General features: G+C 41.6%; 1 protein-coding gene across 1 annotated transcript; it reads left to right on the forward strand.

Annotated features, from left to right (window-relative positions):
- Positions 1 to 480: 480 nt before the first annotated feature.
- Positions 481 to 18,908, forward strand: AMACR (alpha-methylacyl-CoA racemase). Its single transcript, XM_027606598.2, has 5 exons — positions 481 to 830; positions 2,926 to 3,069; positions 4,169 to 4,329; positions 9,035 to 9,221; positions 18,102 to 18,908. Exons 1-5 carry the CDS (start codon positions 584 to 586, stop codon positions 18,509 to 18,511), a joined length of 1,149 nt encoding a protein of 382 aa, XP_027462399.1. The 5' UTR covers positions 481 to 583; the 3' UTR covers positions 18,512 to 18,908.
- Positions 18,909 to 19,538: the final 630 nt, after the last annotated feature.

Genomic DNA, 19,538 nt, shown 5'->3' on the forward strand with positions numbered 1-19,538 from the left:
TAATTAAACAAGGAGGCCATTAGACTGCTGTGGTTTCAAAGCCTTGGCAGCCTACTAAACAAACCAAAATCCAACCCTGTAAATGCCTCAAAGTCATGAAATTGAAACCTCAGAACAACCCATCACAAACAGCCAAGCGGACTTTCATCTACAGCTAATCAATCACTTACTTGCTTTTCTTTGTAAAAGCCTCTCCCCAGCTCCTGTTGGTAGAAAGCTCCTAATCACTTCCTGCTTGATTAGAATATGTTTTGCTAAACAAACAAACAAACAAACAAACACCTTAAAATTTTTTAACAAGCCTCAGTTTAACACTGGATATGCAGAGAGGAAAGCAAAGAAATCCTGTCTGAGTCAAGGGACAAGCAACCCCTCAAAGGGCAAGGAGCCGAGGAAAAGGGAAATCACCCTTTGGACCCGGCGAGGAGGCGGGGCCGGAGCCCGCCCAATGCGCAGACTCCAGGGCAGGGCCCCGCGCAAGCGCAGGAGGGAGGGACCGCTAGGCGGTCAAGCTTCCCTGGCGGCCTGGCGGGCTGCGCAATACCTAGGCTGGGACAGTTCTTGACTTGGAGACCCGGGAGCCATGGCGCTGCAGGGTATCTCGGTGCTAGAGCTGGCCGGCCTGGCCCCGGGCCCGTACTGCGGTATGGTCCTGGCGGACTTCGGGGCGCAGGTGGTGCGTGTGGACCGACTGGGCTCCCGCGGAGATTTGAGCTTCTTGGCCCGGGGCAAGCGCTCGCTGGCGGTGGACCTGAAGCGGCCGCAGGGGGCAGCTGTGCTGCGTCGCCTGTGCGCCCGGACGGATGTGGTGCTGGAGCCCTTCCGCCACGGTGAGCCCCCCCGGCGCCTCGTCAGCGCCGCTGGGGGACCGGACGCAGGAGCCGGGACGCGCCCGCTACAGGCAGCGCCCGCTACATCCGTGCCCCGTTGCCGCTCGAACCCTTTCCTGTCACTGCCTTTCTAGATTGTTCTGTCGCGTTTGCTGTTGACCATTCGCCCCTTGAGATGATCTTCCGTACTTGGAATCCTAGATACTGCTGTTGCCCTTGTTCTCCTTATATCCATTGCCGGCTCCTTCCCAAATTGCTCGTTTTTATAATCGCCTCTTTGTATTTGCCTTTCTTTATTATTGGAGGGTCACGAATCCTATGAGAATCTAGCGAAAGCCATAGATTTCCCTCCCTGGAAAACTGCATTTAGGTACATAGTCGTTTTCCTACAGTTTGGGGGGTTGGTGTACCCTCTAAAAGCTATCCTCTGACCCAGGCTAACACTCTGTCTTAAATCTTGGTGTTCCCAAGTTCCAGCTTCAGATCAATTTAGTTTACACTCTGCGTCCTGGAGCCACCTTATCTTTTCCGAATGTTTTCACCTTTTATAGACAGATGATGACCAAATCGATAACTGTACCCCCCCCCCCCTCTTTTAGAGCCACAGACCGCTGGAATACACAGGCCCTGCACATCTCTTAACTGGCTGTCTCCCAGGCATGGCAACTTCCACAAATCCCAAAACAAGACCATTATGTTACCTCCTAAAATAGCATCTTCTCCTTCTATATTATTTATCTCAGTAAATGGAACCAATACCCACCCAGTTGCCTGAATCAGAAGCCTGCACCCGGTCCATGACTCCAAATATTCTTCACTTCATTTGCTTACAGTTATCAGGGATCCAGACATTCTTCCTCCTTTCTCTCACTCGGGCTTTCCATACTTGCTGTAGCTTCCTTCACACTGTTGAAACAGCCTTTTTAAAGCTGACGTTTGGGTCTAGCACCACTTGGATCCATTCTCAGACAGCTGCCAGGTAATCTCGCTCAAGTACTAAACCAAAGCTTTGCCTGGTATATAGCAAGAAGTCAGTAAATGTTTGGTGAATGAATTGAACGTCTGTGGGGCACCAGACATATTAAACGTGTTAATTCATTTATCCTCACAGCAGATTGGAGGATTATAATAATTTAATAATTAGGATTATATCATAATTTAATAATGCCCCGTTTAAAGATGGAGGCTCAACATGGTTGATTCCGAGGTCTTGCAATTAGGAGGAAAATAGAGCCCTGAATACAGTCATAGCAACTGGGTGAGAGGATTGTGGCTGGTATTTATTTAAGCAGAAGACTAGAATTCTTTTTTTTTTTTTTTTGTAATTTACATAGCTTTAGGAGAAAAAAAGACCTTAAAATTATCATATAATCTTTATTATTTTTAGTCCCAGGAGATTTAAAGTACCAGTTATCTGAATTTTGTGCAATGAATATGGTACTTGCTGATAAAGAGCTCTTAGATGCTATTTTAGCAAATCTTTCCACAGATATTTGCTGAGCCTTTTGTGAAGGTACCCATGCTAGGCACTTTAGAGGCCCGAGGAAACAGGTCAGACATGAATCCTACCAGAGGATTCTAAGCTGATAGGGAAGGTGATGGAATATCTACCCACAAAAGCACAGCATGAGGTAGAAGGTGTTGGGCAGTGATGCAGGCACAGAAAAAGAAAAGATCCTAAAAGGAATAGCCATTTTCAAAAGTGTATTTTTGACCAAATAAAGCCCCAGGGTAACTGCTCCAAGAGAACAAACTATTTCTAATAAATAACTAAGGAGAGGATTTGGGGAACTATAAAGGTACTGACTCAAGGAATGAAAGGCACACTATGGGGATTGAAGGAGCTTGGATATGCCTGAAGGGAAATAAAGAAGGGCTGGAAGGAAATAGTATTCTGGGGCAGAAGTCACACATTGCAGAAATGGTGGCCTCACTCATTGTGTCCCTGTCCTTAAAACATGCTAAAACCCACCACAAATGTTATTAGTATGACTTGCAAGAGTGCTATTTTCTGTTTGCCACAGAGACGGGATTATATCCATCCTCAGCTCATCCCTCTTTAAAAAAAAAAAATCACTGTTACTTTTCTCTTAAGGTGTCATGGAAAAACTCCAGCTAGGCCCAGAGATTCTGCAGAAAGAGAATCCAAAGCTTATCTATGCCAGGTTGAGTGGATTTGGCCAGTCAGGAAGATTCTCTAGAGTAGCTGGCCATGACATCAACTATTTGGCTTTGTCAGGTACGTCGACAAAATAATCTCTCTATACTGTTTATTTTGTTCCCAGTCGAGATGGACAGTTACACTAATTATAAGGAATTTTTAAAGGTACAGATTTAAATATTTACCAGAATCAATAAGGGGACCATGGTCATTCAAAAAGGGCGGGTTTGTCTGGCACCTGCCTGGCTCAGTGGAGCATGTGACTCTTGATCTCAGGGTTGAGTTCAAGCCCCACTTTGCACATGGAGCCTAGTTAAAATTAAAAAGGGGGGGGTTGGTTTGTCTTGGAACAGTTATTCTCAACCCTTTTCCCCTTGTTTTCACACTTTTGAGGGATAATACACTCTCACTAGTAACATTTACTAACTACATTTGTCTAATCAATTCTCAGGCAAGCCCCTGCCAGGAAGTAAGAGACCTGATTGTCCTATAGTTTGAAAATGCTAATATCATTTGATTCCGCCTCCCCTCTCCTTCTACCTTCATTGAGAATCATTGCATGAGTCACCATTTTAGACTTCTCTGAATACCTGTAGTTTTAGGTCATAGTATCACTTTATTAGAATTTTTGCCTATGAGAACATGTCTTAGAATGACCCAATCCTAAGATCCTAAGAAAGTGTGTGTTTTTGAGTAAAGAAAGTCTCAAATTTCCTGTGAGTACAAATTTAAAGGTTGGGAAAAGAGTGAGGATGGAATTGATTTTTCCAGCTATTTTAAAATGTAGTCACTTTTAATTTTCTTGTGTTCATTTTCTTGCATCTCTTTCTAATAAGAATGGTAGTGGATTATACTGTTGTTAAGTCATAAACTAAATTGATAATAATTTTGTCCCTGAAACTCAGTGAGTAACAACTTAGCAATAATATTCTGAAAGCATTAGTTGGAATAAAGTTTTAGAGAAGAAAAACAAAAAACAAAACAAGGAGCCTTGTTGTGGGAAAAGCCTGTTTATAAATATGCTGAATAGGTTTAGATTTGGAAAAGCATTATGTACTAGTATTCACTATGTCAGCAACTAGAGGGACTGGTTATTCCTCTTAAGGTGTTCATGTATTTATTTAAAAGAGACATTAAATTTACAGGTACTGTTCCCTGATGTTTTTTAACGATGTAGGTGTTCTATCAAAAATTGGCAGAAGTGGTGAGAATCCATATCCCCCACTGAATCTCCTGGCTGACTTCGGTGGTGGTGGCCTCATGTGCACACTGGGCATCTTGATGGCTCTGTTTGAACGCACACGCTCTGGCAAAGGTCAGGTCATTGATGCAAGCATGGTAAGTGTGAATTAGGGGAAGTGATAAGCCTCCCAGTTGTTCCTAAGTATGATAGGCAGCTGCCTCAGATTCTTTTCTGAACAAGACAGGAGATAAATGAGATTTGAAGTTAGAACCCAAATTAACTTTTCTTTAAAATAGCTTCATATCCTTTACATGTGTTAGAATGTCATCATTGATTATCTGTTTGTGGAATCCATTTTCTAAACTTTCCATGGCTCATCTGATTCCTGTGTTGGTTTCAGCAATTTTCCCCATACTATTTCTTGTGCTTCAAAATACATTTTTCAAGCAATCTTCATTTAAAACTGGGCTCAGGAAGTCTCCCTTAGCAGATAGATAGAGAAGATTCTTTTTTTTTTTTTACGAAGATTTTTATTTATTTATTTGACAGAGAGAGACACAGCGAAAGAGGGAACACAAGCAGGGGGAGTGGGAGAGGGAGAAGCAGGCTTCCCGCTGAGCAGGGAGCCCGATGCAGGGCTCGATCCCAGGACCCTGGGGCCATGACCTGAGCCGAAGGCAGACGCTTAATGACTGAGCCACCCAGGCGCCGCTAGATAGAGAAGATTCTTAAGGGTGCTAAAGTAAAATGGGCCAGTCTAGACCTTCCTTCTACGTTTTTCGGGGAGACTCCAACATTGTGAGGCTTCGTTTTTTTTTTACTGCCATGCCTTGAGCACGGGCCTCATGTTATGCTAGGCACTTTCCGTGTGCAGTTTCTCCTGATCCTCAAAACAGCAGTTTCACTTGGAGTACGTTATTTTAAAGAGGAGGAAGCCCAAGTTCTCACAGCCGCTTGGAAGGAACCCAGTCCAGCACCACTACAGGTTTGCATTTGGGCAGCTCTTTGGAGAGAGTATGGAGATGATGGGAGGAAGACAAGACTGGAGGCAGAGAGACAGTTACTGGGTTGTTGCTGAGAGAGAAGCATGAGCACTAAAGTCATTGGTGATAAAATGGGTCTGGGTTTAAGGGAAATTTATCTTTGAGAATGTAAAATTGCCAGGATTTGGTGATGCATTGGCAGTGAGGGGAAAGGGAGGAGTCAAGGCTGACTCCCCTGTTTCTTCTTCTTTTTTTTTTTTAGATTTATTTAGAGCGAGAGACAGAGCGTGTGCGCATTTGAGTGAGGGGAGGGGCAGAGGGAGAGGGAGAGGGAGAGAGAGAATCCTCAAGCAGACTCCCCACTGAGAGAGAAGCCCAATGCAGGGCTCGATCCCAGGACCCTGAGATCACGAATGGAGCTGAAATCAAGAGTGGGCCCCTTACCCAACTGAGCCCCCTAGGCACCCTGACTCCCCTGTTTCTGATGTGGGTGAGCCGGTGGATGGCAGCGCTGGCACCATGGGGGAGGACTGCCGATGGAAGAGGCAGCGTGAGTTAGTGGGTACGAGCACAGACTCCGGTAGCCCCCTTTCCTCCACCACAGCTCTGCCACTGACTAGCTCTGTGATCTCGGGTGAGGTACTTACCTCCCTGCGCTTCAGCTGCTTCTTTGTGAAATGGAGATAGCAATGGTACCTACCTCAGAGCATCGTTAGAGAACTGAATGAATTTATCCATTGTTCAGGGTTTAAACAGTGTCTGGCATAGAGGTGGTGCTCTGCAAGAATTTGCTATTATTATTATTATTATAAAAGGAATTCAGTTTGGGTCATTTCAAGTTTGAAGTCTCTCAGATGTCCAGATGGAGTGAATACTCGAAGTTAGAGACTAGAAACAGTTTTAGAGTCATTTGGGAGCCACCTGAGACTGTGTGGACCTCTAGGGAAGCAGACAGAACACTTGAGTTTGAAGAGTGGGCAGAAGAGGAGAAACCTGGGCTAAGGAGAGCAAAGTGGAGAACCGTAGAGTGTTTCCATGGAAACAAAGGAAAGAGAATGCTAAAAAAAAAAAAAAAAAAAGGAATGGTCAGAGGTCCAGATGTTGGTGGAGACCTCAAGAATTTAGATCTGAACAGTGTAAATTGGATTTGCCATTGGTGACCTTTTGCAAAAGCCATTTCCAGGGCCCCTCATCTTGGGGCCTTGGCTTGCACTACCTTCTCACAGGCTAACCCCCGTGCTATTTCTGTGCCATCTGATCCTCCCATCAGGGGACATTCACATTGTCCTCTGTGTCCATGTCTGAAGTGACTTAGTAGGAGTGGTATGTGATTGGTCTTTCTATCTCCAGCTCCTGGCCCAGTCCCTGCACACCTAGGAGCAGCAGTGGCACCCACTGTGCACTTACTGTAGGCCGAGCATGGGTGAGGGGCTTTCCCTACGTCTTCCCTCTGATCCACATAGCTCCATCGAGGAGGTGTGCTCACTCTCTTGGCATTTGAAGACTTCCAGCTTGGAGAGGGGAACCGCCTTGCAAAGCAGGTGGCTGGAGAGGGTCAGACACAGGCAGTTTGACATCTTCATGGGCATGAAAACTCATGCTTTCTGTCACTGCCCTCCATGGACATGGTCCCTGTGGTCCAAAAGGAATGAGCTAAGAACAAACATGAGACCTTGGGAGTTTTAAGGAGAATATAAGGTTAAGTACTTATTTAATAATAATTTGAATAATTTACTAATGATGTGTAATTGCTTATTTATAGTCAAATATCAATAAAAGATAATTGCTGCTTTCATCAGACTGTGTCTAATCAGAATTACATGATGATTAGGAAGATAGCTGGTTGTTAGTATATGTGGAAATGCAAACTTGATTCGGGGTTCATGTTCACATTAGGGTCAAATGAGTGTTGGCTAATAACTCAAGGCCTAATGGGTCAGGAAAGCATGGTATTCATTACTTTCCCATCTCTGGGAACCCTTGTGATACAAATAGTTATAGAAGCTGATGAGTGAGCGCAGATACCTTATTCTTCTAGGCCATAGTTTTCAAGTGTTTTTAGCGGCAGAATCCTTGACTCAGGCCTGCCTGTGATGTCCCAGGGTCGTCTCCTTGGAAACTGCCAAGTGAAGAAAACTGTGGAACATGATGCCTGTTTTGCCGTGTTTACCCCTGATCTGGGGAAGTGCGCTGGACCTGGGGCGAGGTGGCTGGGCGCTAGCACATAGGCTGTGGTCCCACATGATGAGAACAGTGTAAAAGGTTGGGAAATTGAGGCTGCAGTTCCCTTGTGTCAAAGGGCTCTTGTCTGTGTCAGCTATTCAACATGTGCGTGAAGGGTTAGAGAAGATGTACATCTGGGTAGCGTGAGGAGGTGAGGATTGTAACTGCTGTTGCTGCCCTATATTCTCCTACCCAAATAAAGTTAGGATTAAATCAGAGCCTCTTTGTGTTCTGGGTGGGCCAAACTGGACCCATAACTCTATTAGTTCATGTTTTTTCAAGGTACTCACCAGCATATCTAGTATATAAAGGAGATTTTATGTATGTACATATATACATGTATGTATCGTTATATGTGGTGTATCATTCTACGTGTGTGTGTGTGTGTGTGTGTGTGTGTGTGTGTGTATGTATAGATATGGGGACTCTCTAGAATCTATGTAACCCAGTTTCAGAAGAAGCCACTTATACAAAATATACATACTATTTGGTATGTCAGATCTCAAAGCCATAAATTTAGGTGTGCATGAGATTTCAAGTTAAAAGGGAAAATTGGGATGTATCCAAAGATATATTTCGCATTTGTTTCATAGCCAGTAACTGTGAGAAATTCCATAGGCCCACCAAGGGTGCTTTCATGGTGTTCTCCCTGGGGGCCTAGATCATTAGGATCATAAAGCCATTAGGAGAGGGAAGTGGTCTTCTTCGGATAGCCCAATGCATCCAGCCTGTAACAATTATACCTGAGGGTATGACTCCATTACTATTACTTCAGGACTCAGTGGGAAGTTGGCATTCCCAAACTAGTTTGTCTGGACTCAGAAAACCCGTGTATCTGCCACTCATATTGTTATGTTTATTTTGTTACTTTCTAGTGATTGTTAAAATTAAAATGTATTAAATACTCAAATACAGTTTTCTTGGGCTTGGAGTCAAACTAAAATAAGCTAAATTTAACTATAATATGATTTACCTTTATAATGTGATATGCTTCATATATCTATGTGTATGTGTTTATAGGTATTGAGATCAGAAGATAGATTTTCAAAAACCTCTTTGCTTTATTTTTAACTTTTTATCCTGATAGTTTTAAACATATATAATTATAGAGAGAATATATAATGAACTTCCATGTGCTCTCACTTGGCTTCAAAAATTATCAACATTTGACAGTTTTATTTGAAAGGGAGAACAAAAGTAGTTCCTTCTAAGTCTTTTCTGAAAAGTATCTTCTGACCTGAATAGTGGAGAAACCCTCTACCATAAACCGGTTCTCACACACTTTCTTGAAATATCAAAGAAGTTGTGTAATTAGATACAATCTTCCTATACTCTAAGAAACATTTGTATACGGGGCGCCTGGGTGGCTCAGTTGGTTAAGTGACTGCCTTCGGCTCAGGTCATGATCCTGGAGTCCCGGGATCGAGTCCCGCTTCGGGCTCCCTGCTCAAGCAGGGAGTCTGCTTCTCCCTCTGACCCTCTTCCCTCTCGTGCTCTCTATCTCTCATTCTCTCTCTCTCAAATAAATAAATAAAATCTTTAAAAAAAAAAAAACATTTGTATGCCAATGTTAAAAAAAATTTAAGTGGAAATTAATCATGCCTTTATAGTTTAAATATCTGGATTCATATTGTATCCTGTTTCTTCTTCAAAGGTGGAAGGGACAGCATACCTGAGCTCTTTTCTGTGGCAATCTCAACAAGTAGGAATGTGGGAAAAGCCTCGAGGACAGAACTTACTAGATGGTGGAGCACCTTTCTACACAACTTACAAAACGGCAGATGGGGGGTTCATGGCTGTTGGAGCATTAGAGCCCCAGTTCTACAAGCTGCTGATCAAAGGTAAGTAACTTTCATGTGCCTTCCCCATCTCCCCTTTTCTTGTGGATGTTCTGTAACCTCTGTTTTGGAGCCTTTTGAAATTCATTGTGTCTTTTGTTATGTATCTACCTCTAATTAACCTAATTAGAGCCATCATTATATTGTGGGGCATTTCATTTCCCTTATGTTTTAAATTGACAGGTAATTTGACAAGTCTATAAAATAGCTCAGACTTTTAAAAAATAATCCATTTTGTGGAAGTTCAATTTTTTATCACATTTCATACTCAGTAGTGTTGGATATTTATATTGCCCTTGTGTGCCCACGTCTTATTCTTCCTTAGGAATGACCTGCTGGTTCTACCAGTTCTTTCTTTCTTTCTTTTTTTTTTTAAAGATTTTATTTATTTATTTGACAGAGAGAGAGGGAACACAAGCTGGGGGAGCAGGAGAGGGAGAAGCAGGCTTCCCGCTGAGCAGGGAGCCCGATGTGGGGCTTGATCCCAAGACCCTGGGACCATGACCTGAGCCGAAGGCAGACACTTAACAACTGAGCCACCCAGGTGCCCCTCTACCAGTTTGTATACCTTGATAGATGTCATCTATAGTTCTCCCCAGTGTCAGGGGTCACCAGAATACAGAGTGACTTCGGCGAATAAGATTTTGTTGGAATATGTTATTATCACTTGATGCTTCTACAGTTTACCTTTCTTGCAGATTCTTGTCTTATTTGCATGTGGGCACAAGTTAGCAGGAATATTTAGGATCTCTTCTTCCCTAATTAAATAATTGGACTAATGTTATTTTGTTCCTGTAAAATGTTTGAATTTAAAGTTTACAGATACCTGAGTAAGAAGTTGTAGAATATATCATGTAGTGGTGTGACAAGCTGGTCATGGTGCATCTATCATTTCAACTTTAAGTGTGGAGTTTGGTTGTTATGTTTGGTAGCTTTTCAGATGCAGTATACTACCTACAGTTATTGGCATATAACTGAAATTGTCTTTTACAAGCATCAGAAAGCATTTTTTTTTAAAGATTTTATTTATTTATTTGAGAGAGAGAGAATGAGAGAGAGCACAAGAGGGAAGAGGGTCAGAGGGAGAAGCAGACTCCCCGCTGAGCAGGGAGCCCGATGCGGGACTCGATCCCGGGACTCCAGGATCATGACCTGAGCCGAAAGCAGTCGCTTAACCAACTGAGCCACCCAGGCGCCCAGAAAGCATTTTATAATCAACAATATTAACTTCACTAACTTAAATATAGTTGGAGAAACGTAGAACAGAAGGTTTCTCTAGATAATAAAGGCCTTTCTGTTCAGAAATTAAAACTCAGAATGGAAGGTCTTAATTCAAAATCAAGGACAGAACAGTGCTATGTGAGGGGCTGAATTGTGGGAGCGACACTCCTTCCTCGGTGTTGCAGGGCCTTGGAAGGCAGCAAGAGAGAGCACAGTGGAGTCCGTACCTGACGTAAACCTTGTATATTTATGCATTGTCTATAGAGAATTTAAATACAATAATAAAAATGACTAAACTTCAGTCAGCTTTTTATCATCATCATTCACAGGCAATTCTAAATGACAATGATAAAATATACTCATTGAAAAAAATGTTGTTAGTTTGAGCTCTGAACAATTGCTTCAGCTGCTATTGAGTTCTAATAACATGTAAGCTGGTTAGCACATTTTTATTACTTATCCTTTAGTAAATATTGCAGAGAAGTTATCCAGAGAACGCCCAGTTTTATAGTCTCACTCCAGTGTTTTCTTTTAAAGTTTTTATAGTTTCAGCACTCACATTTAGGTCTCTGTTAAATTATGAGTTAATTTTTGTATATGGGGTAAGCCAAGTGTCCAACTTCATTGTTTCGCATATGGCTATCCAGGTTTCCCAGCACTATTTGTCAAAAGGACTATTCTTTCTCCATTGAATGGTTTTGGCATCCTTGTTGAATATCAGTTGACCATAAGTGTAAGGGTTTATTTTTGGACTCTCAGTTTGGTTCCATTGATGTACATGTCTCTCCTTATGTTAGCACCGCACTATGTTGATCACTGTAGCTTTGTAGTAAGTTTGAACGTAGAAAGTGTGAGCCTTCCAATTTTATTCTTTTTCAAGATTGTTTTGGCTATCCAGGGTCCCAATATACAGAGAAAGGAGAAAAAAAAGCTGGAATTCTATGTACTACCACACAAGGGCCTAGCACCCTCCAGCTTTCAGCAGAGCTAAGGGAGCAGGGTTTTTTTCCCCCACAGAACACAGTGGTGTTGATTCCATCAAGTTTTTGTTGAGACAAGAAGGGATAAAAATAAATTTGGAACAGAAAGGGGTGGACATTCTTTTCCCAAAGTATTTTGTTCAAGGTATTTCCCCCGAAAATAAGTTGAGAACCTTGGTATAAAGGGAAAGAAAAGAGACTTGAAAAAACAGGGCAAATGAGCACAAGAGCAGGGGGGTAAAAAAAAGACTGCAGCTTGCTCCCAGGGACTAGCGAGAATTAAAAAAGGAAGGTTAGACTCTATCAGTCTTCCATTAGTCATCTTCTGCTTCATCCTCCTCTCCTTCGGCCCCCTCATCATCACCTTCATCTTCTTCACCAGTATCTTCCGTACCTTCTTCTTCGTTGTCATCGTCATCTTCTCCTTCCCTTTCTTCCTCATCTGTGTTAGGAACCAAGTAATACTGTAATGGATTTGGCCCAATGTCATCTGTGGTGACCTCTCCTAACTCATCTGCACCAGCATCAGAATGGTCAGTACACCCGGTGAAGAAGCTCTCTGGTTCCCCATGCTGCCTCTTCCTGCTGGCTGTATTCTGTGTTTGACTTGAATGTTTCATCAGATCCCTTCCAGATTTCCGTTTGATTTCAGTGGATTTTGAAGGTGGATCACTACTCTCATTCAGATGAAAGTCTTAGAAGAGAACTTTATTTTCAAAGTAAGGATTTTCATCAAAATAATATTCTGTTCTGTAACCCGATTTAATATCTTCAAATTCTGCCACTTCAACTCTTGTCAAATAACGTAACACCTCTTCATCCTCCTCCCTAAGCAGTGCAGACACTTGTGGATGGTTGACAAATGTTCTTACCCCACAATTTGGGGTTTGGGCAGTCAATTCTGCCCTCTCCTGAAGAAATGGCAGAGTTTTTTATGTTCCTGTTCCTGTTCTATTTTCAGAATCTCACTGGCATGTCCGTTAAGTCTATTTCACCTTGTATTTCATCAACATGTTTGATGGCTTGCGGTTGTCTTTCTCCCTTCAGCAAGGGCTGAGATGTCTCCCTCTCCCTCTGGCTTGGGGGCAGGTGGCAGTCTTGGTTTCTTCATTTGAGGCAGGAGTGAAGACTGGCATTTGGGGGCCAGGCTGTGAGGAAAGTCCAGGAAACAAGGGTAGAGGCATGTGTGGAAGAAGCTCCAGTTACTCCATATGTTGCTGTTCTTGCTGGTGTCCTACAGGTCTCTGAGGTTCTGTTCATTTTTCTTTTCTCTTTTCTTTCTGTTGCTCAGACTGGCTAAGCAGTTTACTTTTCTTTGAGTTCCCTGATTCTTTCTCCTGCTAGTTCATGTCTATTGTTGTGTCCCTTTAATGAAGTTTTCAATTCCAGAATTTCTTTTTTTTTTTTTTTTAAGATTTTATTTATTTGTCAGAGAGAGAGAGATCATGAGCAGCAGAGATGGGTAGAGGGAGAAGCAGACTGCCCCCCCCCCCCCCCCCCCCCCCCGCAGCAGGGAGCCCAAGTGGGACTCGATCCCTGGACCCTGGGATCATGACCTGAGCCAAAGGCAGATGCTTAGCCAACTGAGCCACCCAGGTGTCCCTAATTCCAGAATTTCTGTTTGGTTCCTTTTCCAATAATTTGTCTCTTTATTGATATTCTCTTTGATTAGACATCATTGTCAAACCTTCTTTTAATTTTTCTGACATGGTTCCCTTCAGTGCTTTGAACATATTTTAAGTAGCTGATTTAAAGTCTTTTCCAGTAAGTCCAATATTTGGCTTTTTCAGGGACAGTTTCTGTTCATTGCTTTTTGTCTTATGTGTGCGTCATATTTTCCTTCTTCTTTGTGTGCCACTTGATATTTTAAATCCTGTAATGTGGCAACTCTGGAGATCCGGTCTCACCTTCCTTTCCCGTCTCCTCAGTCCTGGGTTTGTCATTTCTGCTATTTGTTTATTTAATGACTTTCCTGGACTAAATCTGTATTCTTTGGTATGTTCAACCACTGAAGTCTGTTCCGTTAGCTTGGCGATCAGGTCGTGATTGGATAGAGATGTCCTTAAATGCTTTGAACTGATTAATTTCCCATCTTTTTCCGGGGCGCTCTGTGCCTTCCCTTCGTGCTTGTGCGGAGGGGGACTCGGGGTCAGCCAGAGGTGAAAGATTGGGACCTTCTCAGATCTTTCCTGGGCACACTCACAGCCCTACACATGTGCCTTCTAAATTCTCAGGAATATGTTAGAGCATTTCAAAGCCCCCCATGAAAATCCTATTCCCCACTTTTCTTTAAGTTTACTTGTCAGCTTCCTTTTAGTCCCAACAGGGAATGCCACCTCAGATAGCTCTGATAGTAAACAGTTGCCACTGATTTTTTTTTGACAATGTCAAAAACATTCCAGGAATAGGGCATTGTGAGCTCTAAGTCAGATCAAATGAAGACAAGCCCTGAGAATGGAGCCTTTCAGGGAGCTGCTAGACAAATGGCAGTTCTCTGGGAATGGGATTTTGGGGAAGCTCTCAACTCATTTGCTTCCTACAATGGCAGTTATCCTGTTAGTTATTACAGCACTGTGGTTGGGAGCCCGTTGATTTTGACGGCTACCACAGAGCTGGGAAGAGAGGGATGAAATTAGTGCAAGTTATAATGCCGCAAGTCTCACCGATCTTATTGGGATGTAGTTGTTTTTCCTGAATAAATGCTTTTTGGATTATTGTGAACTTTTGGTTAATTTCCAGAGTTATGAAAAGGTTCATTCTGACCATTTGTGCCAGGGTTCTTGTTGCTTTTATGCAAGAGCGGGTTTTTGAAGGTTCTGGCTCTGCCATTCCAGAAGTTAACTTCCCTCCTTGGTGTATCTTGTTGTTATCTTAAAACATATGTGTTTGGCATGATCATTTCTAACATCCACACTCCACCACAATGAATGAGTTTTTCTGGAAATACTGAAAATGAAATGCGATATTTTTCTAGCAGGCTAATTGTTCCAGCCCTTCATCTTCTGACCACCTTCTAGATTTTCTCTTTCTAAGTCTAAACTCTGTAACCACCCTGATTTTTTTTGTAGCCTCCTCTCTTTGCATCCACAGCCTTTTATGGTATCCTTAACCTCCTCTCTCCCTTTAAAGTTCACTAGGGATCCTTAGCTGTTAGGTGGTTTGTGGTTCAGGCTGACTTAGCATGTTAAATCAGCTTTGGCTCATCTACACAGTCCATGCCAAAATGCCTCAGCATTTTCTTTCTTTTACAGTATTTATTTACAAAAATAGTACTTTTACTAATCACATGTACATTACTTCTCTCTCAGATCCCAACTGGACCAACGGCCATTTCCATAATGATTTTTTTAGGTAGTATTAGTTATGTACCTCATTTATTTTACCTTATATTTGAGATCTTGAGACCATACTTCATTGAACTCTTCAGTGTCTGAACATAAATACACAAGGTTCTTGCAAGGTACAGATTCTACTGTAGTAGGACCCTGCTGCTTTCTGGGGCAAAGAAATCTGAAAACACAGAATTTCATGACATTTTGGTATAACAAGACTCTTGTAGTATAATCAGTAAGCACTAGAGAATTTTTTTAAAGTAGTTTTAAAACTTCAAAATATTATTAAAAGGAAAGCGGATAACAACAAGTGTTGCCAGGGTTGTGGGAGAAACCTGTAGGCCTGTGTGTTACTGGTGGGAATGTAAAATTATTTAGCCTCTGTAGAAAGCTGTATGGCAGTTACTCAGAAACTTAAAACAGAATTACTGTAAATGTTATGCTATGACAATTTTTTAAAAAATGAAAAATAATTCAAAATAATGTGTGTTTTAGAAAAAAGTATAAAACAGAATTTGTAAAGTAAGAAGTAAAAATTCTTCTTGTCCTTCCACTCTGGGAAAGTTTGGGATGTGGCTTTCATGAACTTTTTCTGTGCACATATCAACACAATTGTTTTATTTATTTATAAATTATATTTATATACAGTATATAATCATGTAAATTTGTAGTTAATAGCTATCATTTTTATTCAACAGTATACTAAAGATGTCCTTTCTTGTCAATCCAAAAAATCTGCCTCATGATATATATAGCAGCCATATGATATTGTATGGTGTCCCTCTACTAAAACATTATTTATTAATAAACATTAATCTTTGTACATAGAACATTGGATGCTTACAACATGAATTTTTGACTGCTTAATATTTGCCAGATATTGTGTCACAGAGCGGTAAAGTTTATGACACATACTTAAAATAGTAAGTATTTTGTATGATCGCCTGTGTGTATGTATATGTGTACACGTATATATAAGGTAGCTTTTTGGAAATTAAAACATACTTTCCCAAGTTTTAAATAGTGTCTGAGTCTACAGACTGGTCCTTGAAATGTTTGACTTAAAATACCAGAAATTTAATATTGGTTATGCTATAAAAACTAGCTACCATCTACAGTTGTATTTATGTGGGGGAGTGGTTTTAGAGTTCCATACAGGAATGTCAAGAGCACAGGAAACAGCCTATCCTAAACCTTTGGTGGCTAATCCTGTGGCCTTGATCAGGGTCCTGGGCAGGATGGGAAACTGTGGGCTGAGAAAGGATGAGAAGACAGTTGAAGAGCTGGAGTGTCAGAATTAGGGGTAGGAGCTGGGGTCCTTTGATTTCTAGTATTTTTCCAGTATACAACTATAACTTGTGAGACCATTGATCTTAAATATAATGTCTGTTACAGAGAGAACATACTGGATCCAGTTTTATTTAGTGTTAGGATTCTGATCACATTCTGATTAAAAAAGCATGCAGGGGCACCTCAGTGGCTCAGTTGGTTAAGCGTCTGCCTTCCACTCAGGTCATGATCTCAGGGTCTTGTGATCGAGCCCCGAGTTGGGCTCCCTGCCCAAGGGGGTGCCTGCTTCTCTCTCTCCCTCTCCCCTTCCCCCCTGCTCCTGTTCGCTCTCTCTCATGCTCTCTTTCTCTCTCAAATAAACAAATAAAATCCTTTAAAAAAAAATTAAAATTAAAAAAAGCATGCAAATATGTTTCTAGTAGTAGCTATGATCTATATCACTATTTGTGGCTAACTGGTCATTGTATTTGTTTCTTAATCACAGAGTTTGGGGCAATCAGGAAAAAGAAAGCCAAGTAAAAGACATCCTTAGAAACATTTTTTTGGTTAGATTATAGTGATAAACCTGAAGTTATGGCTCCATGTTTTTCCTGGTATTTGAATGGGACAAGTGGCTACAGAGAAAAATTTATTTGTATATCCCACAGTTGTCTTTTCACGACTGTCCAGAACTATATGAGTTCTCCTTATTTCCTTATATACCTCAGAACCCTAAGAATGGCTTTCAGTATTCATGTCTTCTTACCTCTTGAGGGATTTTCCTCTTCAGAGCAGTTTACAATTAGTCGTTGTTCTTCTACATGATAGGGAAGGAAAGGATGATAAAAGTGATAATTATTAGATTAACCTGACTAAACTTATGCAAAATAACATGTATAAGAAGAAGGGCCTTTCATTATTATTCCACTCTCACCGTCTACATTTAAAAACCCTCTTCCATGAGGGAGTAAAAAGGACATTTACACCAAACCCTAGTAAAGTGGCCTTTTGGGTATAATTCAGTCAGCACTGGAGTTCAGTTCATCTGCAGGGGTGCAGATGCTTTATAGCTTTAGTCTATAAAGGAGGCACAGAGGCCCAAGAAGCCATCCTTTCTGTTAAATCCCTAGCTGGATGCTTTCATCTTTTCTGCACCGTGTGTTGATGGGCCCTTCAAGGTCTCCTTCATGCTTGACACAAAAGTCTGTGTGCCCCACTCATGATTTGGCTGGGTGATGACTTTCTGTCATGTTTGCTGTGGGAATAATTGGTTGCGTGTGTCTTTGGTTATCTTATAAATCCTTTGTTTCTAATTCACAGCAGTGTTCTAAAAGGGTAATGAGTCAAACATCTGTCCTACTAGAGCTTTTTTATTTGACCAAAATAAAGAGAGGTGAATATTATATATAAAATTGCAATTTTGAATTTAATCATTTACCTTTAGTTTTCTTAAAAAGTGGGATAACTGTGTGTCAAGTTGTTTAAATTTTATTTTTTGTAGGGTTTGGGTACACTATATAAAATGTGGGGTTATTTGAATTCAGTATGACAGATAATAGCATCATGAGGAAATTTATTTTTGAAAACTTACTCTAGGAAAAAATCAATTTCTGGAACTAGACCTTTACAAATAGACTACTTTCGATGAAATAGAAATAATAAAATCTTGCCAGCAGGAAGTCTGTTTGGAGTCCTGCTACCCGCTTACCCCTAGCCATTGGCTCCAACTTCAAGTTGAGTTTGAATTTCCTCTCTTGACCCAGTTTGGGAGGTATCCTGTTTGGGACGGTATGGTGAGGTCAAAATGCATTTTCATTGATTATAATCACTCCACCCAAAGCTTAAAAATTTAAGAAATTGTGGGGTGCCTGGGTGGCTCAGTCGTTAAGCGTCTGCCTTTGGCTCAGGTCATGATCCCAGGGTCCTGGGATTGAGCCCCACATCGGGCTACCCGCTCAGCGGGAAGCCTGCTTCTCCCTCTCCCACTCCCCTTGCTTGTGTTCCCTCTCTCACTGTGTCTCTCTCTGTCAGATAAATAAAATCTTTAAAAAAAAAAAAAAGAAATTGTGTTTTTATCTCAGGACTTGGGCTGAAGTCTGATGAGCTTCCTCATCAGATGAGCATGAGTGATTGGCCAGAAATGAAGAAGAGATTTGCAGATGTATTTGCAAAGAAGACAAAGGCAGAGTGGTGTCAGATCTTCGATGGCACAGATGCGTGTGTGACTCCAGTTCTGACATTTGAAGAGGCTGCCCACCATGAACATAACAAAGAACGGGGCTCATTTATCATTGAAGAGGAGCATGGTGTGAGTCCCCGCCCTGCACCTCTGCTGTCAGACACCCCAGCTATCCCTTCTTCCAAAAGGGATCCTTTTGTAGGAGAACATACTGAAGAGATACTTAGAGAATTTGGGTTCAGCCAGGTAGAGATCAATCAGCTTGCCTCAGATAAAATTATTGAAAGTAATAAGCCAAGAGCTAATCTGTAAGTCCCAGGCCTCCTAGCTCAAATGAATTTGAATATTGCATGTTCAGTACAGAAGAATATGTAAAATTCTAAGTATGGAAACATGAAGGAAAAGTATCACAGTGGACCAGCTAGTCCAATCAAGAAACAAGACTGATTACACAGTAATGATAGAATTCTGAAAATGGTTAACATCATGGCTTTTGATTTAGGAATGTTTTTAGTTTACCAGTATTAAATTGTGACAGTTTTTCTGCCTTTCGATTTATTTGATAGATTATATTTTTAATATTAAATGTTAATAGGGCGCCTGGGTGGCTTAGTCAGTTAAGCATTTGCCTTTGGTTCCCGTCATGATCTCAGGGTCCTGGGATCAGGCCCCGCATCTGACTCTCTGCTCAGCGGGAAGCCTGCTTCTCCCTCCCCACTCCCCCTGCTTGTGTTCCCTCTCTTGCTGTTCTTCTCAGTCAAATAAATAAATAAAATCTTTAAAAAAAAGGTCTGATCCTTTTTATGTGATAAAATCATTCAGCCAGTGTCTTTGAATTGGAATTTTAGAAAATGTTCTTGATATTTTCTTCAAATAATCCCCAGTCTCCATCTAGACCACCATACTGAGAGCCCTGCTTTTCTGTGTGGCTGCCTTTTGGCATCACTCACCCATGTCTCTTTCTCAGTAAATTGCCATCTTTTTGGAAGTCCTTCTAGACTCTTCCTCCACTTACCAGTCTCCAGCCTCCATTCCCATCATGTCCACCTCTGCCCCCAGTAGATCCATGGCTTATCCTTCACTTCATTCAGGCCACTGCCCAAATGTCACCTTATGGAGCACCCTTTCCTGACCCCTTCTAGAATGGCAGCCACTTCATCACTCACTCTCCCCTCACCCATTTTGTTTTCCTTCACATCATGTATCATTACTGACATTATACTGAATAGCCCCAGCCCTCTTAACCCACTGCCTCTTAACCAAGGCACACTAGAATGAAAGCTTTATGAAGGACTTTGTGGGTTTTATTCACTGCTAAATCCCCAGTTCCAAGAACAGC

This window comes from Zalophus californianus, chromosome 5 (genome assembly GCF_009762305.2).
Source record: "Zalophus californianus isolate mZalCal1 chromosome 5, mZalCal1.pri.v2, whole genome shotgun sequence".
Classification (NCBI taxonomy): Eukaryota; Metazoa; Chordata; class Mammalia; order Carnivora; family Otariidae; genus Zalophus; species Zalophus californianus.

Bases quoted from the DNA above. Each gene is read 5' to 3' on its own strand.
- AMACR (XM_027606598.2), top strand. From the start codon at position 584: ATGGCGCTGCAGGGTATCTCGGTGCTAGAGCTGGCCGGCCTGGCCCCG. The intron at 831-2,925 runs GTGAGCCCCCCC...TTTTCTCTTAAG, and splicing joins GCTGGAGCCCTTCCGCCACG to GTGTCATGGAAAAACTCCAG. The intron at 3,070-4,168 runs GTACGTCGACAA...TTAACGATGTAG, and splicing joins CAACTATTTGGCTTTGTCAG to GTGTTCTATCAAAAATTGGC.